A 21,201-nucleotide genomic window follows, 5' to 3' on the forward strand; every position below is an offset into this window, starting at 1 on the left:
CCTCAGCCTCCCGAGTAGCTGGGAATACAGGTGCCGGCCACCACGCAAGGCTAATTTTTGTATTTTTAGTAGAGACAAGGTTTCACCATGTTGGCCAGGCTGGTCTAGAACTCCTGACCTTAGGTGATCTGCCCGCCTCAGCCTCCCAAAGTGTTGGGATTACAGGCGTGACCCACTGCGCCCGGCCTAGGGTGGACCCTATTTCAATATGACTGGTGTCCTTTGGAAAGGGGAAAGGGGGACAGTCACACCCAGGCAGAACGTGATGAAGATGAAGATGGCCATCTACAAGGGCAGGAGAAATCTGAACAGAATCCCAGCTCTGGGCCCTCAGAAGGACCCCACGCTGCCCACATTGACCTTGGACCTCCAGCCTGCAGATCGTGAGGGAAGAGACGTCTTCGACTTAGGGCCCCTTGTCGTGGTACTTCCTTAGTTTGGCCCCAGGAAACCATCCCAAAGGCAAGGGCGTGGTTGTGCTCAGCTGGGGGAAGGGGGCGGGGGGCCATGAGGAGGAGGTGGGAGGCCCAGCCAGGCTGGAGGGTCAGAACCCGTGGAGCTAGAAAAGCCCGTAGGGGAGCCCCAAGATTGCTGAGACCAGTGACCTTCGGCCCCAGATGGCCTTGCCTTGGCCCAGAAGGGTCAGAAGGACCTGGTCAGCCAAGCTCAGACAGCCGGCAGGATGCCTTCCACCCTGCAGAGGGTCCTATCTTGTCCCACAGGTAGATCTACATCACCACTAGCCACCCCTCCAACGTGCACAGGCCCCTGCCCTCATGGCGCCCCTCTTAGGTCCGGCAGTTCCTGCCTCCTTCTGATCCAGAAGTTTCTCTGGCCTCTGGAGCCGGGGCACACCTCATGCAAGGACAGGGTCCAAATTCCTTTGTCCTTGGATCCCACTTGGCTGACGTCACCTTCCTGTACTCAGGGAGTTTCCCCAGCCTGCTGTCCCGAGTCTGGACTTTCCCTCTGCCCCTCCCCACTCTCAGGCTGGTGGGGTGGGGAAAGCAGCCCATTCCTGGGCTCAGAGACTCCCACCCCAGCTCAGAGGGAGCAGGGGCCCAGCCAGGGACGGACCCTCATTCCTCCCAGGGACCCCAGACCTCTGTCTCTCTCGGGTAAGTCTCCATCTCTGTCTGTCTCTGTCTCTGTCTGTTTTTCACGCACTCAGCAAGGCCTCCTGCCCTGAGAGAGGCTCCGCCCACTACCCCCCACTTTCCCCATAAAACCAGCTGAGTCTTTGTGCCAGGAAGACTGGGTGCAGAAGGTGACTGTCTCAGTGGAGCTGGGTCATCTCAGGTGGGGAGTTGGGGTCCCCGAAGGTGAGGACCCTCTGGGGAGGAGGGTGCTTCTCTGAGACACTTTTCCTCACACCTGTTCCTCGCCAGCAGGCCTTGGCTCCTTGAACTTTTGGCCACCATGCGCTTCCCGAAGGTGAGTGAGAGGCTGCGTGTGCTTTTGTGGGCATGTCTGAAAACAGACTGTAAGGGAGCGGGTGCCCTCAGTATTTCCCGAGGTGCCTGTGTGTCAGGGCTCAGTCAGGGGCACCCAGCGGCAGGAGGATAGTGATGGGGTGAGAGTGTCAGTGGAGGCGCTGGAGGTCATATGTATCGGGGGCCCTGGAGAACAGCAGGGGTGTGGATGAGAGGGAGCACCTGTCCCAGGAGCCCTTCACAGCCCGGAAAGCCCGGGGCAGGGGTGGGGCAGGGCTCTGCTGGAAACCACTCGGAGAATGCTTCTCTCAGAGGCCGGCTCAGCTGGGTGGGCCCAAGAGCAGGGCCTGTGTGCGTCCGGGTGTCTCTTCCTCCTTTCCTGGGTTCCCTCTGACCTCCCATCCTCTACCACTGCCCCACCGCAAATGCGAGGCCCACCACACCCTCCAGGGAGCTCTTCGGCCTGTGACAATAGGGGTTTCCATGATGTGGCCTGGCCCAGGTTCAGGACAGTGACCTGGAGGACACATGGCTCCCGCATGTCGGCAAGGTGCTGCTTTCACCCTGGTTCCTGGGAAATCAGGCTAGCGGGATGGGACCATCGCTGCCTGAAAGTGTGCAGACAGCTGCCCTGCCCAGAATATGTCCCCAGGCCCTGCGCACTCTGTGGGTGACTGTCACCACTCTATAGTGGGGGAAACCAGGCATGTCACCCCCGAGACTAGGCCCTTGACGTGGGGGCTCAGCGGGGATTCTGTGGGGTGCCTCTGGCCTCTGTGGATGCAGCCACGTGTCTGCAGGCAGGAATGGCCCGGGCCCTGTGGGCCTGCATGTTGGCAGTCGGGAATAGTGGCAGGTTGTAGGGTGGACCTAGCTGGCACCCCGAATATTAATCAGCTCATCAGAGAGGAATGGCTGCTGTTACCTTCTCAATTGTCATGTCCCTAAACATTTTTTCCTTGGCCAACTCTCACCTGGGACCATAGTGGTTGTGGGAAACCCAGCTGAGCCAGCCTGCTCCAGGACACTGTCCATCCTCCCGTGTGTGTACATGGGTGTGTGTGCGTGTGCAGGGAGGACACCCCGGCCCACGCAGGCCCTGCTCTTGTGAGGAGGGGTCACCTAGGCCCATGTTGGCCCTGCTCTTGGGCCTGCCCAGCTGAGCCGGCTCCTGAGAGAAGCGCTTTCTGAGTCGTTTCCGGGACAGCCCTGGCCGGTCTTTCCAGGCTGTGAGGGGCTGCTGGGACTGCTGTCTCCTCTTATCCTGTACCTCTGCCATGTGTCTGTGTGTGTGTGTGTGTGTGTGTGTGTGTGTGTATAAATTATCCTGGGGGAAAGGTTAAGGTGACACATGGAGACTGAGTGTCACCGTTATTTCCGTAGGTCCTCTCTGATGACATGAAGAAGCTGAAGGCCCGAATGGTAATGCTCCTCCCTACTTCTGCTCAGGGGTTGGGGGCCTGGGTCTCAGCGTGTGACAGTGAGGACACTGTGGGACACCTGGGACCCTGGAGGGACAAGGATCCGGCCCTTTGGTGCCAACTCTGCCTCTCTTCACAGCACCAGGCCATAGAAAGATTTTATGATAAAATGCAAAATGCAGAATCAGGACGTGGACAGGTGGGTGGATTTCCCCTCAGGCACCAGGTCACATGTCCCCGCCCCCAGGCGCTCCACCCTGTGTGGGGCTCAGGGTGAGAAGGATGAAGAGGGACCCACAGGCTCCCTCATCCCTTACCGTGGGCAAATGCTTGCACCTGGGTGGCAGTGAGTCGGTGGGTGGGGGATCTCGATGCCCGGGGAGACTGAGGGAGGCATCCAAGCCCCAGGGCTCCTTGAGGAAACAACAGGGGTGCCAGACGTGGCCCGGGCCCCTGGCTGGACCTAGTTCGGGGTGTGTGGGAGCTGAGGACTCACTGGGCTTGAGGACTGACTGATGTGGAGTGCAGAGGAGGCTGGGGCCTGGAACCGAGTGCTTTGTTCCTAACAGGAGATGTCGAGCCTGGCAGAGCTGGAGGTGAGCCGTGGCCTCCCCCTCCATCAAGCTTACTCCCTGGGTCTTAGGCTCCACAGGACACTGGGTCTGGGCTCTGGGTCCCCTTGGGAATCACCTGGACCAGTGGGAGCCACAGTGGGAAGGGGGCAGGCAGGAGCAGCATGAACCCCCTGTGCCCTCCTCTCCCCAGGACGACTTCAAAGAGGGCTACCTGGAGACAGTGGCGGCTTATTATGAGGAGCAGCACCCAGTGAGTATGACACAGCCATCTGGGCACCTTGCCTTCCTTCACCTCTGCCCTGTCTTTTCTTTCTTTCTTTCTTTTTGTTTTTTTGAGACAGAGTCTCGCTCTGTCGCCCAGGCTGGAGTGCAGTGGCATGATCTTGGCTCACTGCAACCTCCAAATCTCGGGTTTAAGTGATTCTCCTGCCTCAGCCTGACAAGTAGTTGGGACTACAGGCACCCGCCACCACTCCAAGCTGATTTTTTTTTTTGTATTTTTAGTAGAGACCAGGTTTCACCATGTTTGCCAGGCTGGTCTTGAACTCCTAACCTTGTGTTCCGTCTGCCTTGGCCTCCCAAAGTGCTGGGATGACAGGCGTGAGCCACCGGGCCCAGCCAACCCCTGCCCTGTCTTGATGTGGTGTGGGCAGGGTGTGCCCAGCCCCTGAGCTTGGGGTGGAGGGCTGGGAGTGACAGCCTAGCTGGGACCTGCCCACGGCCTCACTCCTCACACAGTGGCACAGCCCTCAAGGCACGATGAGGGCCCTGACCTGGTGACCAAGCAGACACACCCATCCTGTCACTGCCATGGAGGTGAATGCAGAGGAGGGGGACTCTGGGAAAAGTCCCTCTTGTCCATGGGGCTGTGGTCGGGGAACCAACACCTGTGGGCCTCCGTCTCCCAGGCTCAGGAAAAGGCTGACAGGCCTGGGTGTGGCCAGGGCCTGGGGCTGACCCCCCACCTACAGACCCTGAATGGTGCTCCCATTCCACAGGAGCTCACTCCTCTACTTGAAAAAGAAAGAGATGGATTACGGTGCCGAGGCAACAGATCCCCTGTCCCGGATATTGAGGATCCCGCAACCGAGGAGCCTGGGGAGAGCTTTTGTGACAAGGTCATGAGATGGTTCCAGGCCATGCTGCAGCGGCTGCAGACCTGGTGGCAGGGGGTTCTGGCCTGGGTGAAGGAGAAGGTGGTGGCCCTGGTCCATGAAGTGCAGGCCCTCTGGAAAAAGTTCCAGAGTTTCTGCTGCTCTCTGTCAGAGCTCTTCAAGTCCTCTTTCCAGTCCTACGGAGCCCCACAGGGGGGCAAGGAGGAGCTGACACCCCAGAAGTGCTCTGAACCCCAATCCTCAAAATGAAGATACTGACACCACCTTTGCTCTCCGCGTCACCGCCCACCCACCCTGACCCCTCCCTCAGCTGTCCTGTGCCCCGCCCCCCCCCCCCCCCCGCACACTCAGTCCCCCTGCCTGGCGTTCCTGCTGCAGCTCTGATGTGGCGCTGTCGCCCTGGCATCTTAATAAAACCTGCTTATACTTCCCTGGCAGGGGAGATACCATGATCGCGGAGGTGGGTTTCCCAGGGCAAGGCTGATCTGTTGCCGTATTAGTCCGTTTTCACACAGCTATAAAGAATGCCTGAGACTGGGTAATGTATAAAGAAAAGAAGTTTAACTGACTCACAGTTCCACATGGCTGGGGAAGCCTGAGGAAGCTTACAGTCATGGGGGAAGGCGGAAGAGAAGCAAGGCACGTCCTACATGGCAGCAGGAGAAGCAGGGTGGGGGGAACTACCAAACACTTTTGTCTGCGTGTTTGTGTGTTTTTTTTATTTGAGATGGAGTTTCGCTCTCGTCGCCCAGGCTGGAGTGCAATGGGGTGATCTCGGCTCACTGCAACCTCTGTCTCTCTGGTTCAAGTGATTCTCCTGCCTCAGCCTGCTGAGTAGCTGGGGTTAGAGGCATGCGCCACCATACCAGGCTAATTTTGTATTTTTAGTACAGATGGGGCTTCACCATGTTGGCCAGGCTGGTCTTGAACTCCTGACCTCAGGTGATCTGCCCACCTCGGCCTCCCAAAGTGCTGGGATTACAGGCATGAGCCACCGCGCCCGGCTGCCAAACACTTTTAACCCACCAGATCTTGTGAGAACTCACTCACTTACACCAGAAGTGCATGGGGGAAACCGCCCCCATGATGCAATCATCTCCAGCCCGGCCCCTCCCTCGACATGTGGGGATTACAGTTTGAGATGATTGGGGTAAGGACACAGAGAAAACCATCTCATTCTGCCCCTGGACCCTCCCAAACCTCATGTCCTTCTCACATTTCAAAACTCAATCATGCCTTCCCAACAGTCCCCCAAAGTCTAAACTCATTCCAACATCAACCCAAAAGGCCAATCCAAAGTCTCACCTGAGACAAGGCAAGTCCCTTCTGCCTATAAGCCTGTAAATTCAAAAGCAAGTTAGTTACTTCCAAGACACATTGGGGGCACAGGCATTGGGTAAATGTTCCCTTTCCAAATTGGAGAAATTGGCCAAAAAAGGGGGCTACAGGCCTCAGGCAAGACCCAAATCCACCAGGGCAGTCGTTAAATCTTAAAGCTCCCAAGTGATCTCTTTGGCTCCATGTCTCACGTCCAGGGCTCGCTGATGCAAGGGGTGGGTTCCCAGGGCCTCGGGCAGCTCCGCCCCTGTGGCTCTGCAGGGTGCAGCCCCCGCAGCTGCTTTCATGGGCTGGTGCTGAGTGCCTGCGGCTTTTCCAGGCACAGCGTACAAACTCTTGGTGGATCTACCATTCTGGGGTCTGGAGGAGAGTGGTCTTCTTCTCACAGCTCCACTAGGCAGTGCCCCAGTAGAGAGTCTGTGTGGGGGCTCCAAGCCCACATTTCCTCTCTGCATTGCCCCAGTAGCCGTTCTCCATGGCGACCTGTGCGTGGTCATCCAGGCATTTCCATCCATCCCCTGAAATCTAGGCGGAGGCCCCCAAAGCCCAGCTCTTGTCTTCTGCAGACCTGCAGGCCCAACACCACGTGGAAGCTGCCAAGGCTTGGGACTTGCACCTTCGGAAGCGACGGCCTGAGCTGTACCTTGGCCTTCTTTAGCCACAGCTGGAGCTGGAGTGGCTGGGGCACAGGGCGCCACGTCCCGAGGCTGCACAGAGTAGCGGGGCCCTAGGCCTAGCTTGAATTAATCCCCAGGAAATGGGTTTTCTTTTCTACCACATGGTCAGGCTGCAAATTTTCCATCTTTTATGCTCTGCTTCCCTTTAAGTATAAGTTCTAATTCCAAAGCATCTCTTTGTGAGTGCATGTAACCGTATGCTTTCAAGAATAGACAGGTCACCTGTTGAATGCTTTGGTGCTTAGAAATTTCTACTGCTGGCGGAGTGCAGTGGCTCATGTCTGTAATCCCAGCACTTTGGGAGGCCGAGGCCGGCAGATCACGAAGTCAGGATGTCGAGACCATCCCGGCCAACATGGTGAAACGCTATCTGGACTAAAAATGCAAAAATTAGCTAGGCATGGTGGCACACGCCTGTAATCCCAGCTACTTGGGAGGTTGAGGCAGGAGAACCACTTCAACCAGGGAGTCCAAGGTTACAGTGGGCCAAGATTGCGCCACTGTACTCCAGCCTGGTGAAGGACCAAGACTCCATCTCAAACAAACAAAAAAAAAAACAAGGGACAGGTTCTTGCTATGTTGCTGAGGCTGCAGTGCAGTGGTGCAATCATAGGTCACTGCTATGGATGGATGGACAGATGCGTGCACAGAGGCAGGGATGGATGGACAGATGCATGCACAAACACGCTGAGCGCCTACTAGCACAAGACAAGACATACAGGGTTCTGCTCTCCCCGGGTACACAGGTTTGAGATCCAATGGGAAAGCAGTGAGCCAGCTGAGTCAGGGGTACGAGGAGACACTGAGCAGAGAAATGACCCGGGACATCTGAGGCCAGAAGCCAAAACTATGGCATCAGTAGGGAGACTGCAGAAGGCGGCAGGTCCCGGATCACCAAGGGCCTTGAAAGCATGTGGAAGACTTTGTTCAATGGGGGAATCATTAAGGCGTTTTGCATTCCGGAACTATCATCAGCTTCAGCAGGGGACAGAGGGTAGGATAGAGGCAGGGAGGCAGGAAGTTCTCGCAGGGTCCAGGCAAGAGATGGTGGAGTGTGGTCCCGGGGAAGGGGGAAGTGGATGGATCTGAGGGAGGTTCAGTTAGGATGGGCAAGGATTGAGATCTGGCTGGATCCTGGTGACAGGGGAGATGAGGCTGGGGCCCTTGGAGGATGGCGTCCTGGTGCTGTTAATGCAGGTGTGAGAGTGGGAGGAGGAGGAGCAGGCTGGCAGAAGGCAGGCACAAGTGCAGATCTGGGCGGGAGTCTGCAGCGCTCCGGGCTGGCCACACGGGTGGGGCAAGGGAGGTGGAGGATCCTGCCCTAGAGCTTGGTCTCCTCTGTCTGAGGTCACGTTCCCCAGAGGTGGGGCTCCAGAGGGAAACTCTTGTGCAAGCAGTTTCTCAGGGGCCATGTGCTGAGGGGAATGGGGAGCAGGAACAGCCTAGAAGCTGAGTGAGGATGTGGTCTCAGCTGGAGAGGAGGCTGATCGCATGGGAGCTCTGCAGCAGGGATGGCAATGCCGGGGAGGCGGTCCCGCCTGAGGCCAGGCCCAGCTCTTTGTAGCCCCATGTTAACTACATTGGCTGCTGGGGAGCCTGAGTGACGGGGGAAGGGGGCAGCCAGGGAGGGTGCCTAGGCCCTGCGGAGGGCTTGGTGAGGCAGAGGCTGGGGAGGCTGTGTGCCTCAACATTCACATATGGGCTTCGGCTGGGCGTGGTGGCACATGCTTGTAGTCCCAGCTACTCAGGAGGCTAAGGCAGGAGGATTGCTTGAGTCAGGGAGGTTGAGACTGCAATGAGCTGTGTTCACACCACTGCACTGCGGCCTGGGTGACAAAGTGAGACCCTGTCACACACACACAAAAAGAGAATGTGGGCTTCAAAGTTGAATTCAAGTAAGTCAGGGTTCTTCCACTTGTAATGAACAACTTCCTTAACCTCATTGTCTCAGGTTCCTCACCTGAGAAATGCGAGGAGAACGGCGCCTGCTGGTGGCGTGGGCTTGCCGATGAAATGAGCGATTCACCCATGCCTCTCAGCACAGGGCCTGCCCCGGGCCGCATACTGTGCATTGTCAGCTGCTGTCGGAGCTGGGCTAGCGGTCGCCTTGAGAGCCAGCAGTCCACGGGGGTTGGCGAGCTTCTGGGAGGAAAGGGTGGAACGTGACTGTCAGGTACAGAGCTACAGAGAACCCCAGCATGAAGGAGTAGGTGGCAGGGGAGAAGAACTCAACAGAGATGGGGAAAGACTGAGCCCAAAGGTGATCAAGAAAAAGAGTGAACGAGGAGGTGGTCAGCCGCGGCTGGGGCAAAAACAAGCCCAGTAAGTTACATGGGCCTATGTTTGGTCCTCCAGGGACAAGGTGACCTTTTTATTGCCTGTAGGCCCAGTGGGTTGCGGAAGAATTTAGGCGGCAGTGGGCTTAGGCATGAGAGGAGCGGAGGAAGTGAAGATTGAGTTGAGACCACTGGCTGGAGAACTTGACCAGGAAGGGAGGGCAGAGAGCGGCGTGGAGTCGGGGGAGGGAATAGGTCCAATGAGCGTCTTAGGATGAAGGAGTTGTGAGCACTCAGTACAGGATAAGCTGATACAAAGAAAGGGATGGAGGATGGATAGACTGACAGATGCATGCACAGAGGCAGGGTTGGATAGCATGACAGATGCATGCACAGAGGCAGGGATGGATAGATGGACAGAGGCATGCACAGAGAGAGGGATGGATAGATGGACAGATGCATGCATAGAGGCAGGGATGGATGGATGGACAGATGCATGCACAGAGGCAGGAATGGAGAGACAGATGAATGCAAACAGGTAGGGATGGATGGACAGATGCCTACACAGAGGCAGGGATGAATGGATAGATGGATGCACAGGGGCAGGGATGGATGAATGGACAGATGCATGCACAGAGGCAGGGATGTATGGACGGATGCATGTGCAGAGGCAAGGATGAATGGATGGGTAGATGCATGCACAGAGGCAGGGATGGATAGACGGATAGATGAATGCACAGAGGCAGGGATGTACAGAAGGATGCATGCACAGAGGCAGGGATGGACGGAGGGACAGATGCAGGCATAGAGGCAGGGATGGATGGACAGACAGATGCATACACATAGGCAGGGATAGATGGACAGATACAGGCACAGAGGCAGGGATGGATGGACAGATGCAGGCACAGAGGCAGGGACAGACAGACAGATGCATGCACAGAGGCGTGTATGAATGGTTGGAAGGATGCATGCACAGAGGCAGTGATGGATGGGTGGGGAGATTGGATGGATAGATGCTGGTAGGTCGTTCTTGTCCTGGAGGAGGTGATCCAGGCTAAGTCCTCACACCGGGAGGGGCAGGAGGAGAGCATGGGGAGATACAGCTGTGTGTCCCAGTGCACTGGAAGTTACAGATGACATCGATGTCCTGTCCTGATGAAACAGGAAACACAATTGTCATTTGAAAGTTGGGGCTGAGGGCCGGGCGCGGTGGCTGACACCTGTAATCCCAGCACTTTGGGAGGCTGAGGCGGGGGGGGATCACCTGAGGTCAGGAGTTTGAGACCAGCCTGGCCAACATGGTGAAACCCCGTCTCTACTAAAAATACAAAAATTAGCTGGGTGTGTTGGGAGGGCGCCTGTAATCCCAGCTACTCAGGAGGCTGAGGCAGGAGAATCACTTGAACCCAGGAGGCAGAGGTTGCAGTGAGCTGAGATCATGCCATTGCACTCCAGCCTGGGTGACAGAGGAAGACACCGTCTCCAAAAAAAAAAAAAAGAGAAAAGAAAGTTGGGGGCTGGGGCTGGATGGAAGCTTGAGGGGCTGTGGGCCTGGCATGGGGCTGAGGGGAGTGTGCAGGAGCTGCCTGCCAAAGCCTGGGGCAAGGATGATAGGAGGTGCTGGGGCCCCTGTGGACTGCCCTCTGAGAATCTCGTGAGGCTGGGTCTGCACAGTTGTGGTTGTGTAACTTCCCCCAGATGCATGGTGTGACAAGGGTGCAGGAAGGGGTGCAGGGCCCGGAAGCTCAGTGTGGTTAAAGAGATGCAAGGCAGGATAGAAGGTGAGAGATGAATGATATGGCCCTGATCAAAACACCAAACGTTTTCAGTTTCTCAGAAAAAGGACTCAGAGCAACAAGAGAACCTACAGTCAACAAGGACATTCATCAGCGCACATGTGATTTGAGCAAGACCACTGAAGCGCCTGCTGAAAGGCAGGCTGGCAGAGCCAGGGTACCTGGCCATCTACCTTGAAGTCTCTGTGCCTCAGTTTCCTCCTCTGTAAAATGGACATAGGGGACAGGTTTGGTGAGAAGTGAATGAAAACATGTTTGCTACCCCTCTTAGGACTCACGATTCATGCTTAAGACGCTCAGCGAGTGGCTTTAGGGACCGAGAGAAATTTGCTTTTCAGTTCACCAGGTCGTTACCTATGAACCTGCCCTGAACAGTGCTGACCTTAGTTAGAGATGGCCATGAAACTCATCCGCATGGGGTAATTGGGGCCTCCCTGTGGTGCTGCAGGGCTATGTCTCTGTCTTGGTTTCTTCAGGCCTCTCAGCAGCTGGAGCAGGAGCTGGCAGGCAGCTCACCGATGGATAAGGAGCTGGGCTTTGGCCAGGGCTGACGTGGGAAGCGTCTCGGTCCTGCTGGTCCTGGCGCCTGAGCTGAATCCGGAGGGAAGAGGCTGCTGTGGTGGGAAGAGGCTGGGAGCCAGGCCTGGCGCTGGGGCCGGCAGGCTGTGTTCTGAGAGTGCCTGCTAGAGGAGCTCTGTGTTCCCAAGGAGATGGAGGAAGACCTGGGGTGGGGGTGGTACAGGGTAGGGAGAGGAGGGGCAGAGGCTGTGGACAGGGAGATGGGGAAGGGGGGATGGAGGACTCAAGGGATGTAAGGGATATGGCTTGAGGAGGGATGGGGGCAGGAATGAGGGAGGGTCTTGGGTCAAGGACATGGACCTACATCCCCAGCAGATGGGGGAGATGGGTGAGGGTTGCTGACCATAGACTGGAGCTGGGAGAAGGGTATGCTGCCGGGGCTGGGGCTGCCAGCAGAGAATGGCACGCACCTTATAGGCTCCTGCCCCTGCCCCACTGCACCCTCAAGTTCAAGTTTCTTTTTCTTTTCTTTCTTTTTTTGAGACGGGGCCTTGTTCTGTTGTCCAGGCTGGAGTTCAGTGACATGGTCATGCGTCACTGCAGCCTCGACCTCCCCAGCTCAAGCAAGCCTCCTGCCTCCCTGCCTCAGCTTGGAACCTGAGTAGCTGGGACCACAGGCGTGCACCACCATTCCTGGCTATTTTTTAATTTTTTTGTAGAGAAGGGGGTTCTCCTTATGTTGCCCAGGCTGGTCTTGAGCTCCTGGGCTCAAGTGAAACTCCCACCTGAGCCTCCCAAAGTGCTAGGATTACAGGAGTGAGCCACCACACCCAGCTCCTTCCCCTCAAACTTCTGTGCAAAAAGTGCTCCCTTCCCAGAGGAGGGTCCCCATCTGTGTGTAAGGTGGCCCCTTCCTCTATGTGTTCTCTGGGTCGCTTCAGCCCTGTGGCCCAGTGTCCAGCACAGCCATGCTGAGTGGGTGACTGGAGACAGGGATCATGGAGGATTGGGGCAGGGGGGTGCTGGGCAGAGGCGGCTGGGGTCACCTCTGGAAGGTGTCCTGCTGTTCCTGTTGGCTGCACCTGCACTTGCAGGGCCTTCCTGTGCCCCCCTTTCCTGGTGCAGGGGCAACCTCCGCTTGCCAAGACCAGCTCGGTCAGGGAGATCCTAAACCAGGGGCGCTAGAGGAATTAAAAGACACACACACAGAAATACAGAGGTGTGAAGTGGGAAATCAGGGGTCTGACAGCCTTCAGAGCTGAGAGCCCGGAACAGAGGTTTACCCACAGATTTATTAATAGTACGTCAGTCATTAGCATTGTTTCTATAGATAATAGATTAACTAAAACTATCCATTATGGGAAATGAAGGGATGGGCCGAAGTAAAGGGGTGGGTCTGGTTAGTTACCTGCAGCAGGAGTGTGTCTTTAAGGCACAGATCACTCAGGCTATTGTTTGTGGTTTAAGAGCGCCTTTAAGCGGTTTTCCGCCCTGGGTGGGCCAGGTGTCCCTTGCCCTCATTCCGGTAAACCCACAACCTTCCAGCGTGGGTGTCACGGCCATCATGAACGTGTCACAGTGCTGCAGAGATTTCGTTTATAGCCAGTTTTGGGGCCAGTTTATGGCCAGATCTTGGGGGGCCTGTTCCCAACATGTCCCCCCTTCTTTGATTTGCAACTCAATAAAAGCAAAGGTAGCTTTGTCACTGTGAGTTACTTCTCGCAGGAGTTAGGATCCACATCTGCAGACTATACAAAGACAAACAACACAGATTAAAAGCACAAACATCATTGAAATTACAGAGCTTCCAAGTATTTTTATCCATTTTAATGGGTTACTAGCTGCAAATCTGTCTGCAGTTCCTTTAAGCACTCCAGTTGCTGGTATTAAGGTCAGGTGTGCCTGGGATGCTTTAAATATTTTTTCTTTTAATTTTACTGTATCCAAAAAGCTTGTAGAGTGTCCTTCTAGATGCTTTATTCTTTCCCCAATTTTGATCTTATTAAGAGCTATTAATGGTTTCTACAAATCCTTAATGTTTAGCTCCTAGAGCAGGCCATATCATTTGAGGTTGAGGTGCCACTATACCACCATGGTTCCAGATAACAGGAACTTTTGCCATACTTCTTATCGTTTCTACCATCTGACCATTTTGTTCAGACCAGCTGCACATAGTGTGGCCGTGGCACGCAGACTGAGAGGTGCAATTTAAGCTAAACATCCCCTTAGGGGACCAGTCAATAATTATTCCATAGGAATCTCTGCACAGCACCTCTGCCTGTTCTGCAATGCAGTCTTCCTAAACAAGTACGTTCATTTTTTCTGGCCAGGTTCAATTTTGTTTACAAATAGGTTTTTAAGGGCGGTATGCCTCAATTATAGGAGCAGATTATGGTAAATACTGAGATCAGAAAGCATGTGTAACTGTGTCATAGAGTGATTACATCTAGGCATTATTGCCAGCCAAGGTTGATAAATATGCCCAATAAGTATAATTGTTCTCTGTGTCAGCCCTTATTGAAGGAATACTCACAGCACTGGTGATAACTGCTATCATAGCTACCATGAAATTACTCATTGTGACTGGTTGTCCCGCTTTCCTCAGGTTTTCTTCTGCCATCTGTGACAGCTTCTTGATCTGTCCCCAGGTGGGTGGCTGTGTTCGACAGGTGTTGCTCGTGACAGTTGGGGTCCTCCTCAGTGTCAGTCTCAACATGGCTGCAACTGGGGCGTCCTCGGGATCCTCCCGGAGTCTCTTCCTCAGCATCTGACTCATGATAAGATTTCAGGTGTCTTGATGGTATCCAAACCAGCTGTTGATTTTGGCCTGGAGAAACACAAGCATAACTTCTACCCCAAGTTATTATTTTACCTGTTTCCCAACTTTTTGTTATCAGATCTCTCCACCAAACCAGTTGTTCTGCTTCCGTCTTTGCAGCTGGTTTCTGGAGATGCTGTTCAGCTGCTGATGACATCTGGCCTTTGGGCAGGTTCAAAAAATTTAAAGTTAATAATGCTAGATTCAATTGTGTATGGACTGTCCCATAATCCCTATCTCTCCCCCTTTTTTGTTTTTGTCATCAGTTGTTTATCTGTATGAAATAGTAACTGAGCATTTTTAATTAACTGTGTGGAATGAGCCACATATGAAGAATCAGAAATCACATTAATAGGCTATCAAAAGCAGTCAATACCTCAATTACAGCTACAAACTTTGCTTTTTTTTTTTTTATTTAGTCTTTTTTTTTTTCTTTTTTATTGATCATTCTTGGGTGTTTCTCGCAGAGGGGGATTTGGCAGGGTCACAGGACAATAGTGGAGGGAAGGTCAGCAGATAAACAAGTGAACAAAGTTCTCTGGTTTTCCTAGGCAGAGGACCCTGCGGCCTTCCGCAGTGTTTGTGTCCCTGGGTACTTGAGATTAAGGAGTGGTGATGACTCTTAACGAGCATGCCGCCTTCAAGCATCTGTTTAACAAAGCACATCTTGCACCGCCCTTAATCCATTCAACCCTGAGTGGATACAGCACATGTTTCAGAGAGCACAGGGTTGGGGGTAAGGTCACAGATCAACAGGATCCCAAGGCAGAAGAATTTTTCTTAGTACAGAACAAAATGAAAAGTCTCCCATGTCTACCTCTTTCTACACAGACACAGCAACCATCCGATTTCTCAATCTTTTCCCCACCTTTCCCCCCTTTCTATTCCACAAAACCGCCATTGTCTTCATGGCCCGTTCTCAGTGAGCTGTTGAGTACACCTCCCAGATGGGGTGGTGGCCGGGCAGAGGAGCTCCTCACTTCCCAGTAGGGGCGGCCGGGCAGAAGCGCCCCTCACCTCCCGGATGGGGCGGCTGGCCGGGCGGGGGGCTGACCCCCCCTACCTCCCTCCCGGACGGGGCGGCTGGCCGGGCGGGGGGCTGACCCCCCACCTCCCTCCCGGACAGGGCGGCTGGCCGGGCAGAGGGGCTCCTCACTTCCCAGTAGGGGCGGCCGGGCAGAGGTGCCCCTCACTTCCCCGACGGGGCGGCTGGCCTGGCGGGGGGCTGACCCCCCCACCTCCCTCCCGGAGGGGGCGGCTGGCCGGGCAGAGGGGCTCCTCACTTCCCGGTAGGGGCGGCCGGGCAGAGGCGCCCCTCACCTCCCGGACAGGGCGGCTGGCCGGGCAGGGGGCTGACCCCCCCACCTCCCTCCAGGACGGGGCGGCTGGCCGGGCGGGGGGCTGACCCCCCCACCTCCCTCCCGGACGGGGCGGCTGGCCGGGCGGGGGGCTGACCCCCCACCTCCCTCCCGGACGGGGCGGCTGGCCGGGCGGGGGGCTGACCCCCCCCACCTCCCTCCCGGACGGGGCGGCTGGCCGGGCAGAGGGGCTCCTCACTTCCCAGAAGGGGCGGCCGGGCAGAGGCGCCCCTCACCTCCCGGATGGGGCGGCTGGCCAGGCGGGGGGCTAACCCCCCCACCTCCCTCCCGGACGGGGCAGCTGGCCGGGCCGGGGGCTGACCCCCCCACCTCCCTCCCAGACAGAGCGGCTGGCCGGGCAGAGGGGCTCCTCACTTCCCAGTAGGGGCGGCCGGGCAGAGGCGCCCCCCCCCACCTCCTGGACAGGGCGGCTGGCCGGGCAGGGGGCTGATCCCCCCACCTCCCTCCCGGACGGGGCGGCTGGCCAGGCGGGGGGCTGATCCCCCCACCTCCCTCCCGGATGGGGCGGCTGGCCAGGCGGGGGGCTGATCCCCCCACCTCCCTCCCGGACGGGGCGGCTGGCCGGGCGGGGGGCTGACCCCCCCACCTCCCTCCCGGATGGGGCGGCTGGCCGGGCAGAGGGGCTCCTCACTTCCCGGTAGGGGCGGCCGGGCAGAGGCACCCCTCGCCTCCCGGACGGGGCGGCTGGCCGGGCGGGGGGCTGACCCCCCCACCTCCCTTCCAGACGAGGAGGGAGGACACTCCTCACTTCTCAGACGGGGTGGCTGTCGGGCGGAGGGGCTCCTCACTTCTCAGACGGGGCGGTTGCCAGGCAGAGGGTCTCCTCACTTCTCAGACAGGGCGGCCGGGCAGAGACACTCCTCACATCCCGGACGGGGCGGCAGGGCAGAGGTGCTCCCCACATCTCAGACGATGGGCGGCCGGGCAGAGACGCTCCTCACTTCCCAGATGTGATGGCGGCCGGGAAGAGGCGCTCCTCACTTCCTAGATGGGATGGCGGCCGGGCAGAGACGCTCCTCACTTTCCAGACTGGGCAGCCAGGCAGAGGGGCTCCTCACATCCCAGACGATGGGCAGTCAGGCGGAGACGCTCCTCACTTCCCAGACGGGGTGGCTGCCAGGCAGAGGCTGCAATCTCGGCACTTAGGGAGGCCAAGGCAGGCGGCTGGGAGGTGGTTGTAGCGAGCCGAGATCACGCCACTGCACTCCAGCCTGGGCGCCATTGAGCACTGAGTTAACGAGACTCCGTCTGCAATCCCGGCACCTCCGGAGGCCGAGGCTGGCGGATCACTCGCGGTTAGGAGCTGGAGACCAGCCCAGCCGACACATCGAAACCCCGTCTCCACCAAAAAAATACGAAAACCAGTCAGGCGTGGCGGCGCACGCCTGCAATCGCAGGCACTCGGCAGGCTGAGGCAGGAGAATCGGGCAGGGAGGTTGCAGTGAGCTGAGATGGCAGCAGTACAGTCCAGCTTCGGCTCGGCATCAGAGGGAGACCGTGGAAAGAGGGGAGAGGGGAGAGGGGAAAGGGGGGAGGGGAGAGGGGAGAGGGGAGAGGGGAGAGGGAGCTCTATCTACCACACAGTCCTTCTCTGAAGATCCCAAACTTTGCTTTTTATAAGGCATCTGGAAAACTACTTTTTGAGCCAGAATAAGAAGCTTTACCATTACTAGACCCATCTGTAAAACAATGAAAACACTTAGCAGGCTGCAGGTTGTTGACTGCAGGAATTGTAAATGCAAACCATTCACAGTCTTGCTTAGCTAAGGGGATAGTAAAGAAACAGTCTTTTAAATCTATGACTATTAAAGGCCAATTTTTTGGAATTATAGCAGGAGAAGGCAGTCCTGGCTGTCATGCTCCCATAGGTTGTGTAACTGAATTAATGGCTCTTAAGTCGGTTAACATTCTCCATTTACCTGATTTTTTTTTTAATTATGAAAACTGGAGAATTCCAAGGGGAAAATGTTGGCGCTATGTGCCCATTTTCTAATTGTTCAGTAACTAATTTCTCTAAAGCCTCCAGTTTCTATTTACTTAGCGGCCATTTTTCTATCCAAATTGGCTTTTCTGTTAACTGTTTTAAAGGTGTAGGTTCTGGAGGCTTAACAATGGCCGCCATCAAAAATGATATCCTAAACCTTGGCGGGAACTTTGTCTTTCCAATTGAAGCGGTTTTTTCAAACCTTGCAAATTTTTTTTCTAGTCCCGTACCAGGGACATACCCCATTTCATGCATGATATGTTGACTTTGAGGGCTATATAATTGTTCTGGAATTAGAACTTGTGCTCCCCATTGTTGTAATAAATCTCTTCTCCATAAATTTACAGGCACAGAAGTTATAATTGGTTGAATATTCCCAGGTTGTCCATCGGGCCCCTCACAATGCAGAATATAACTACTTTGATATACTTCAGGGGCTTTACCAACTCCAACTATGTTAAATTGAGCGGGTTGACTTGGCCATGCGGATGGCCAGTGCTGTAGAGAAATGATTGAAATGTCTGCTCCTGTATCTACCAAACCTTTACATTTCTTTCCCTGAATAGTTATTTCACAGGTAGGACGTTTATCAGCAATTTGATTTACCCAATAAGCCACTTTGCCTTGTTTATTTGTGCTTCCAAATCCTCCTGTTCGTTTAGTTCCACTTTTCCCCATTCCCACATACGGCACAATCAGGAGCTGTGATACATATTCTCCTGGCTCTGCTTTCCAGGGAACAGAAGTAGATATAACAATTTGAATTTCCCCATTGTGATCTGAATCAATGACTCCTGTATGTATTTGTACCCCTTTTAAACTTAAATTAGACCTTCCTAAAAGTAATCCTATTGCCCCGCTGGCAAGGGTCCACAGACTCCTGTTGAGACCTTTTGCGGGTGTTCCCCTGGCAGAAAGCTCACGGCTTTCGTGCAGCATAAATCTACTGCGGCACTATCGGCTGTGGCGGGGGACAGACATTGTACGGGGGTGAGGGAAAGGCCTGAGCTGGAAATGCCCTGATTTAGAACCGGGCCCGGGACGGGCACCTCATGGCATTTCCCGAAATCGGGTTTCCAGCTTTATCAAACTTAGAGTGACACTGATTAGCCCAATGTTTTCCTTTTTTACATTTTGGACATATTTCAGGCTCAGCAGTTTTCTTTTTTCCCCTATCTCGTGGCCTGACTCCTTGATATTTTCTACATTCTTTTTTAGTATGAATATCTTGTTTAAATTCTTTGAGTAATTTAAAAGGGAAAGGCTCAAATGTAGCTATAATATTTCCCTGTTGATCTGGGGGGTGTATCCTAACAGTGAACTGCCAAGCCTCTAAATCACCCTCTCGTCTAGCTTGCTGAGTTCCTGCCTGAATAGAACTAAGAGAGGTCGCTCGAGGTGCTGCTCAGTCACTGGAGCAACTACTTTTCGCCCAGTATCCTCCGGAAAAGAAAGATCTGGAGGGTCAGGCCGCTCTTTTTCTTCAAAATAATAAGTAGGGGGTGCAGAAGGGTAGGGATGAACGTCTCCCTCCTTTGCCGCTTTAGCTTCAGCTGGCAAATAAACCTGCTCTGTAACCTCTTCTGTTACTTCGTTATACTCTCCTCCCTCCTCATTAGCTTGAAAAGGTTCCAAGGTGGAAGGAACCAGACCCCAAACCAATCCCATTGTTACCCTGATGCTTCCGAGCTCCCCTTCTTACTCACCATGGGGATTGCTTTAAGAATACTCGGGTGTCCTCCAGCTCCTTCCACGTTCTCCAACCATCGCTCCGGCGACCCTTCGACCTGGATTCGAGCCTCGGTCGGGGAGACCCTAACCCAGCGGCGCTAGAGGAATTAAAGACACACACACAGAAGTACAGAGGTGTGAAGTGGGAAATCAGGGGTCTCACAGCCTTCAGAGCTGAGAGCCCCAACAGAGGTTTACCCACATATTTATTAACAGCAAGTCAGTCATTAGCATTGTTTCTATAGATATTCCATTAACTAAAAGTATCCCTTATGTGAAGCGAAGGGACGGGTGGAAATAAAGGGGTGGGTCTGGCTAGTGAACTGCAGCAGGAGCATGTCCTTAAGGCACAGATCGCTCAGGCTATTGTTTGTGGTTTAAGAACGCCTTTAAGCGGTTTTCCATTCTGGGTAGGCCAGGTGTTCCTTGCCCTCATTCCGGTAAACCCACAACCTTCCAGTGTGGGCGTCATGGCCATCATGAACGTGTCACTGTGCTGCAGAGACTTTGTTTATAGCCAGGAAACCAACACCTGTGGGCCTCGTCTCCCAGGCTCAGGAAAAGGCTGACAGGCCGGGGTGTGGCCAGGGCCTGGGGCTGACACCCTCACCTACAGACACTGAATGGTGCTCCCATTCCACAGGAGCTCACTCCTCTACTTGAAAAAGAAAGGGATGGATTACGGTGCCGAGGCAACAGATCCCCTGTCCTGGATGTTGAGGATCCCGCAACCGAGGAGCCTGGGGAGAGCTTTTGTGACGAGGTCATGAGATGGTTCCAGGCCATGCTGCAGCGGCTGCAGACCTGGTGGCACAGGGTTCTGGCCTGGGTGAAGGAGAAGGTGGTGGCCCTGGTCCATGAAGTGCAGGCCCTCTGGAAACAGTTCCAGAGTTTCTGCTGCTCTTTGTCAGAGCTCTTCATCAGAGCTCTTCATGTCCTCTTTCCAGTCCTACGGAGCCACACGGGGGGCAAGGAGGAGCTGACACCCCAGAAGTGCTCTGAACCCCAATCCTCAAAATGAAGATACTGACACCACCTTTGCCCTCCCCGTCACCGTGCACCCACCCTGACCCCTCCCTCAGCTGTCCTGTGCCCCGCCCCCCTCCCGCACACTCAGTCCCCCTGCCTGGCGTTCCTGCCGCAGCTCTGACCTGGCGCTGTCGCCCTGGCATCTTAATAAAACCTGCTTATACTTCCCTGGCAGGGGAAATACCATGATCGCAGAGGTGGGTTTCCCAGGGCAAGGCTGATCTGTTGCTGTATTAGTCCATTTTCACACAGCTATAAAGAATACCTAAGGGCTGGGCACAGTGGCTCACGCTTGTGATCCCAGCACTTTGGGAGGCCAAGGCGGGAGGATTACGAGGTCAGGAGATCGAGACCATCCTGGCTAACAGGTGAAGCCCTGTCTCTACTAAAAATACAAAAAATTAGCCGGGCGTGGTGGTGGGAGCCTGTAGTCCCAGCTACTCCGGAGGCTGAGGCAGGAGAATGGCGTGAACCCAGGAGGCGGAGCTTGCAGTGAGCCGAGATCGTGCCACTGCACTCCAGCCTGGGAGACAGCAAGACTCCATCAAAAAAAAAACAAAAAAACAAAAACAAAGACTGCCTGAGACTGGGTAATTTATAAACAAAAGAAATTTAATTGACTCAAAGTTCCACATGGCTGGGGAGGCCTGAGGAAACTTGCAATCATGGGGGAAGGCTAAAGAGAAACAAGGCACGTCCTACATGGCAGCAGGAGAAGCAAGGTTGGGGGAACTGCTATACATCTTTTTTTTTTTTTTTTTTTTTTTTGAGATGGAGTTGTGCTTTTGTCGCCCAGGCTGGAGTGTAATGGAGTGATCTTGGCTCACTGCAACTTCTGCCTCCCTGGTTCAAGCAATTCTCCTGCCTCAGCCTGCTGAGTAGCTGAGATTACAGGCATGCACCACCATGCCAGGCTAATTTTGTGTTTTTAGTACAGATGGGGTTTCACCATGTTGGCCAGGCTGGTCTTGAACTCCTGACCTCAGGTGATCCGCCCACCTCGGCCTCCCAAAGTGCTGGGATTACAGGCATGAACCACCACACCCGGCTGCCAAACACTTTTAAACCATCAGATCTTGTGAGAACTCACTCACACCAGAAGTGCATGGG

General features: G+C 55.0%; 2 protein-coding genes across 18 annotated transcripts; one reads left to right on the forward strand and one right to left on the reverse strand.

Annotated features, from left to right (window-relative positions):
- Positions 1 to 957: 957 nt before the first annotated feature.
- Positions 958 to 4,996, forward strand: IL32 (interleukin 32). Of its 17 annotated transcripts, none has more exons than XM_003314946.6 (7): positions 958 to 1,118; positions 1,392 to 1,434; positions 2,817 to 2,855; positions 2,994 to 3,053; positions 3,424 to 3,450; positions 3,620 to 3,679; positions 4,428 to 4,996. In XM_003314946.6, exons 2-7 carry the CDS (start codon positions 1,420 to 1,422, stop codon positions 4,791 to 4,793), a joined length of 567 nt encoding a protein of 188 aa, XP_003314994.1. In that variant the 5' UTR covers positions 958 to 1,118; positions 1,392 to 1,419; the 3' UTR covers positions 4,794 to 4,996. The 17 variants fall into 17 exon arrangements, with proteins under 17 accessions (XP_003314994.1, XP_009428428.1, XP_009428427.1 ...); XM_009430153.5 differs by having other exon boundaries at positions 964 to 1,118; positions 1,389 to 1,434; XM_016946648.4 differs by having other exon boundaries at positions 1,047 to 1,299; positions 1,389 to 1,434.
- An 87-nt stretch (positions 4,997 to 5,083) lies between these two features.
- Positions 5,084 to 20,988, reverse strand: LOC107972294 (uncharacterized). The gene is given in 6 exon segments (XM_063797646.1): positions 5,084 to 6,934; positions 8,520 to 9,135; positions 9,137 to 9,384; positions 9,387 to 9,552; positions 9,554 to 9,987; positions 11,014 to 20,988. Coding segments are annotated over 4 exon segments (915 nt in total). The 5' UTR covers positions 9,806 to 9,987; positions 11,014 to 20,988; the 3' UTR covers positions 5,084 to 6,934; positions 8,520 to 8,886.
- Positions 20,989 to 21,201: the final 213 nt, after the last annotated feature.

Source organism: Pan troglodytes, chromosome 18 (assembly GCF_028858775.2).
Source record: "Pan troglodytes isolate AG18354 chromosome 18, NHGRI_mPanTro3-v2.0_pri, whole genome shotgun sequence".
In the NCBI taxonomy this organism is placed as follows: Eukaryota; Metazoa; Chordata; class Mammalia; order Primates; family Hominidae; genus Pan; species Pan troglodytes.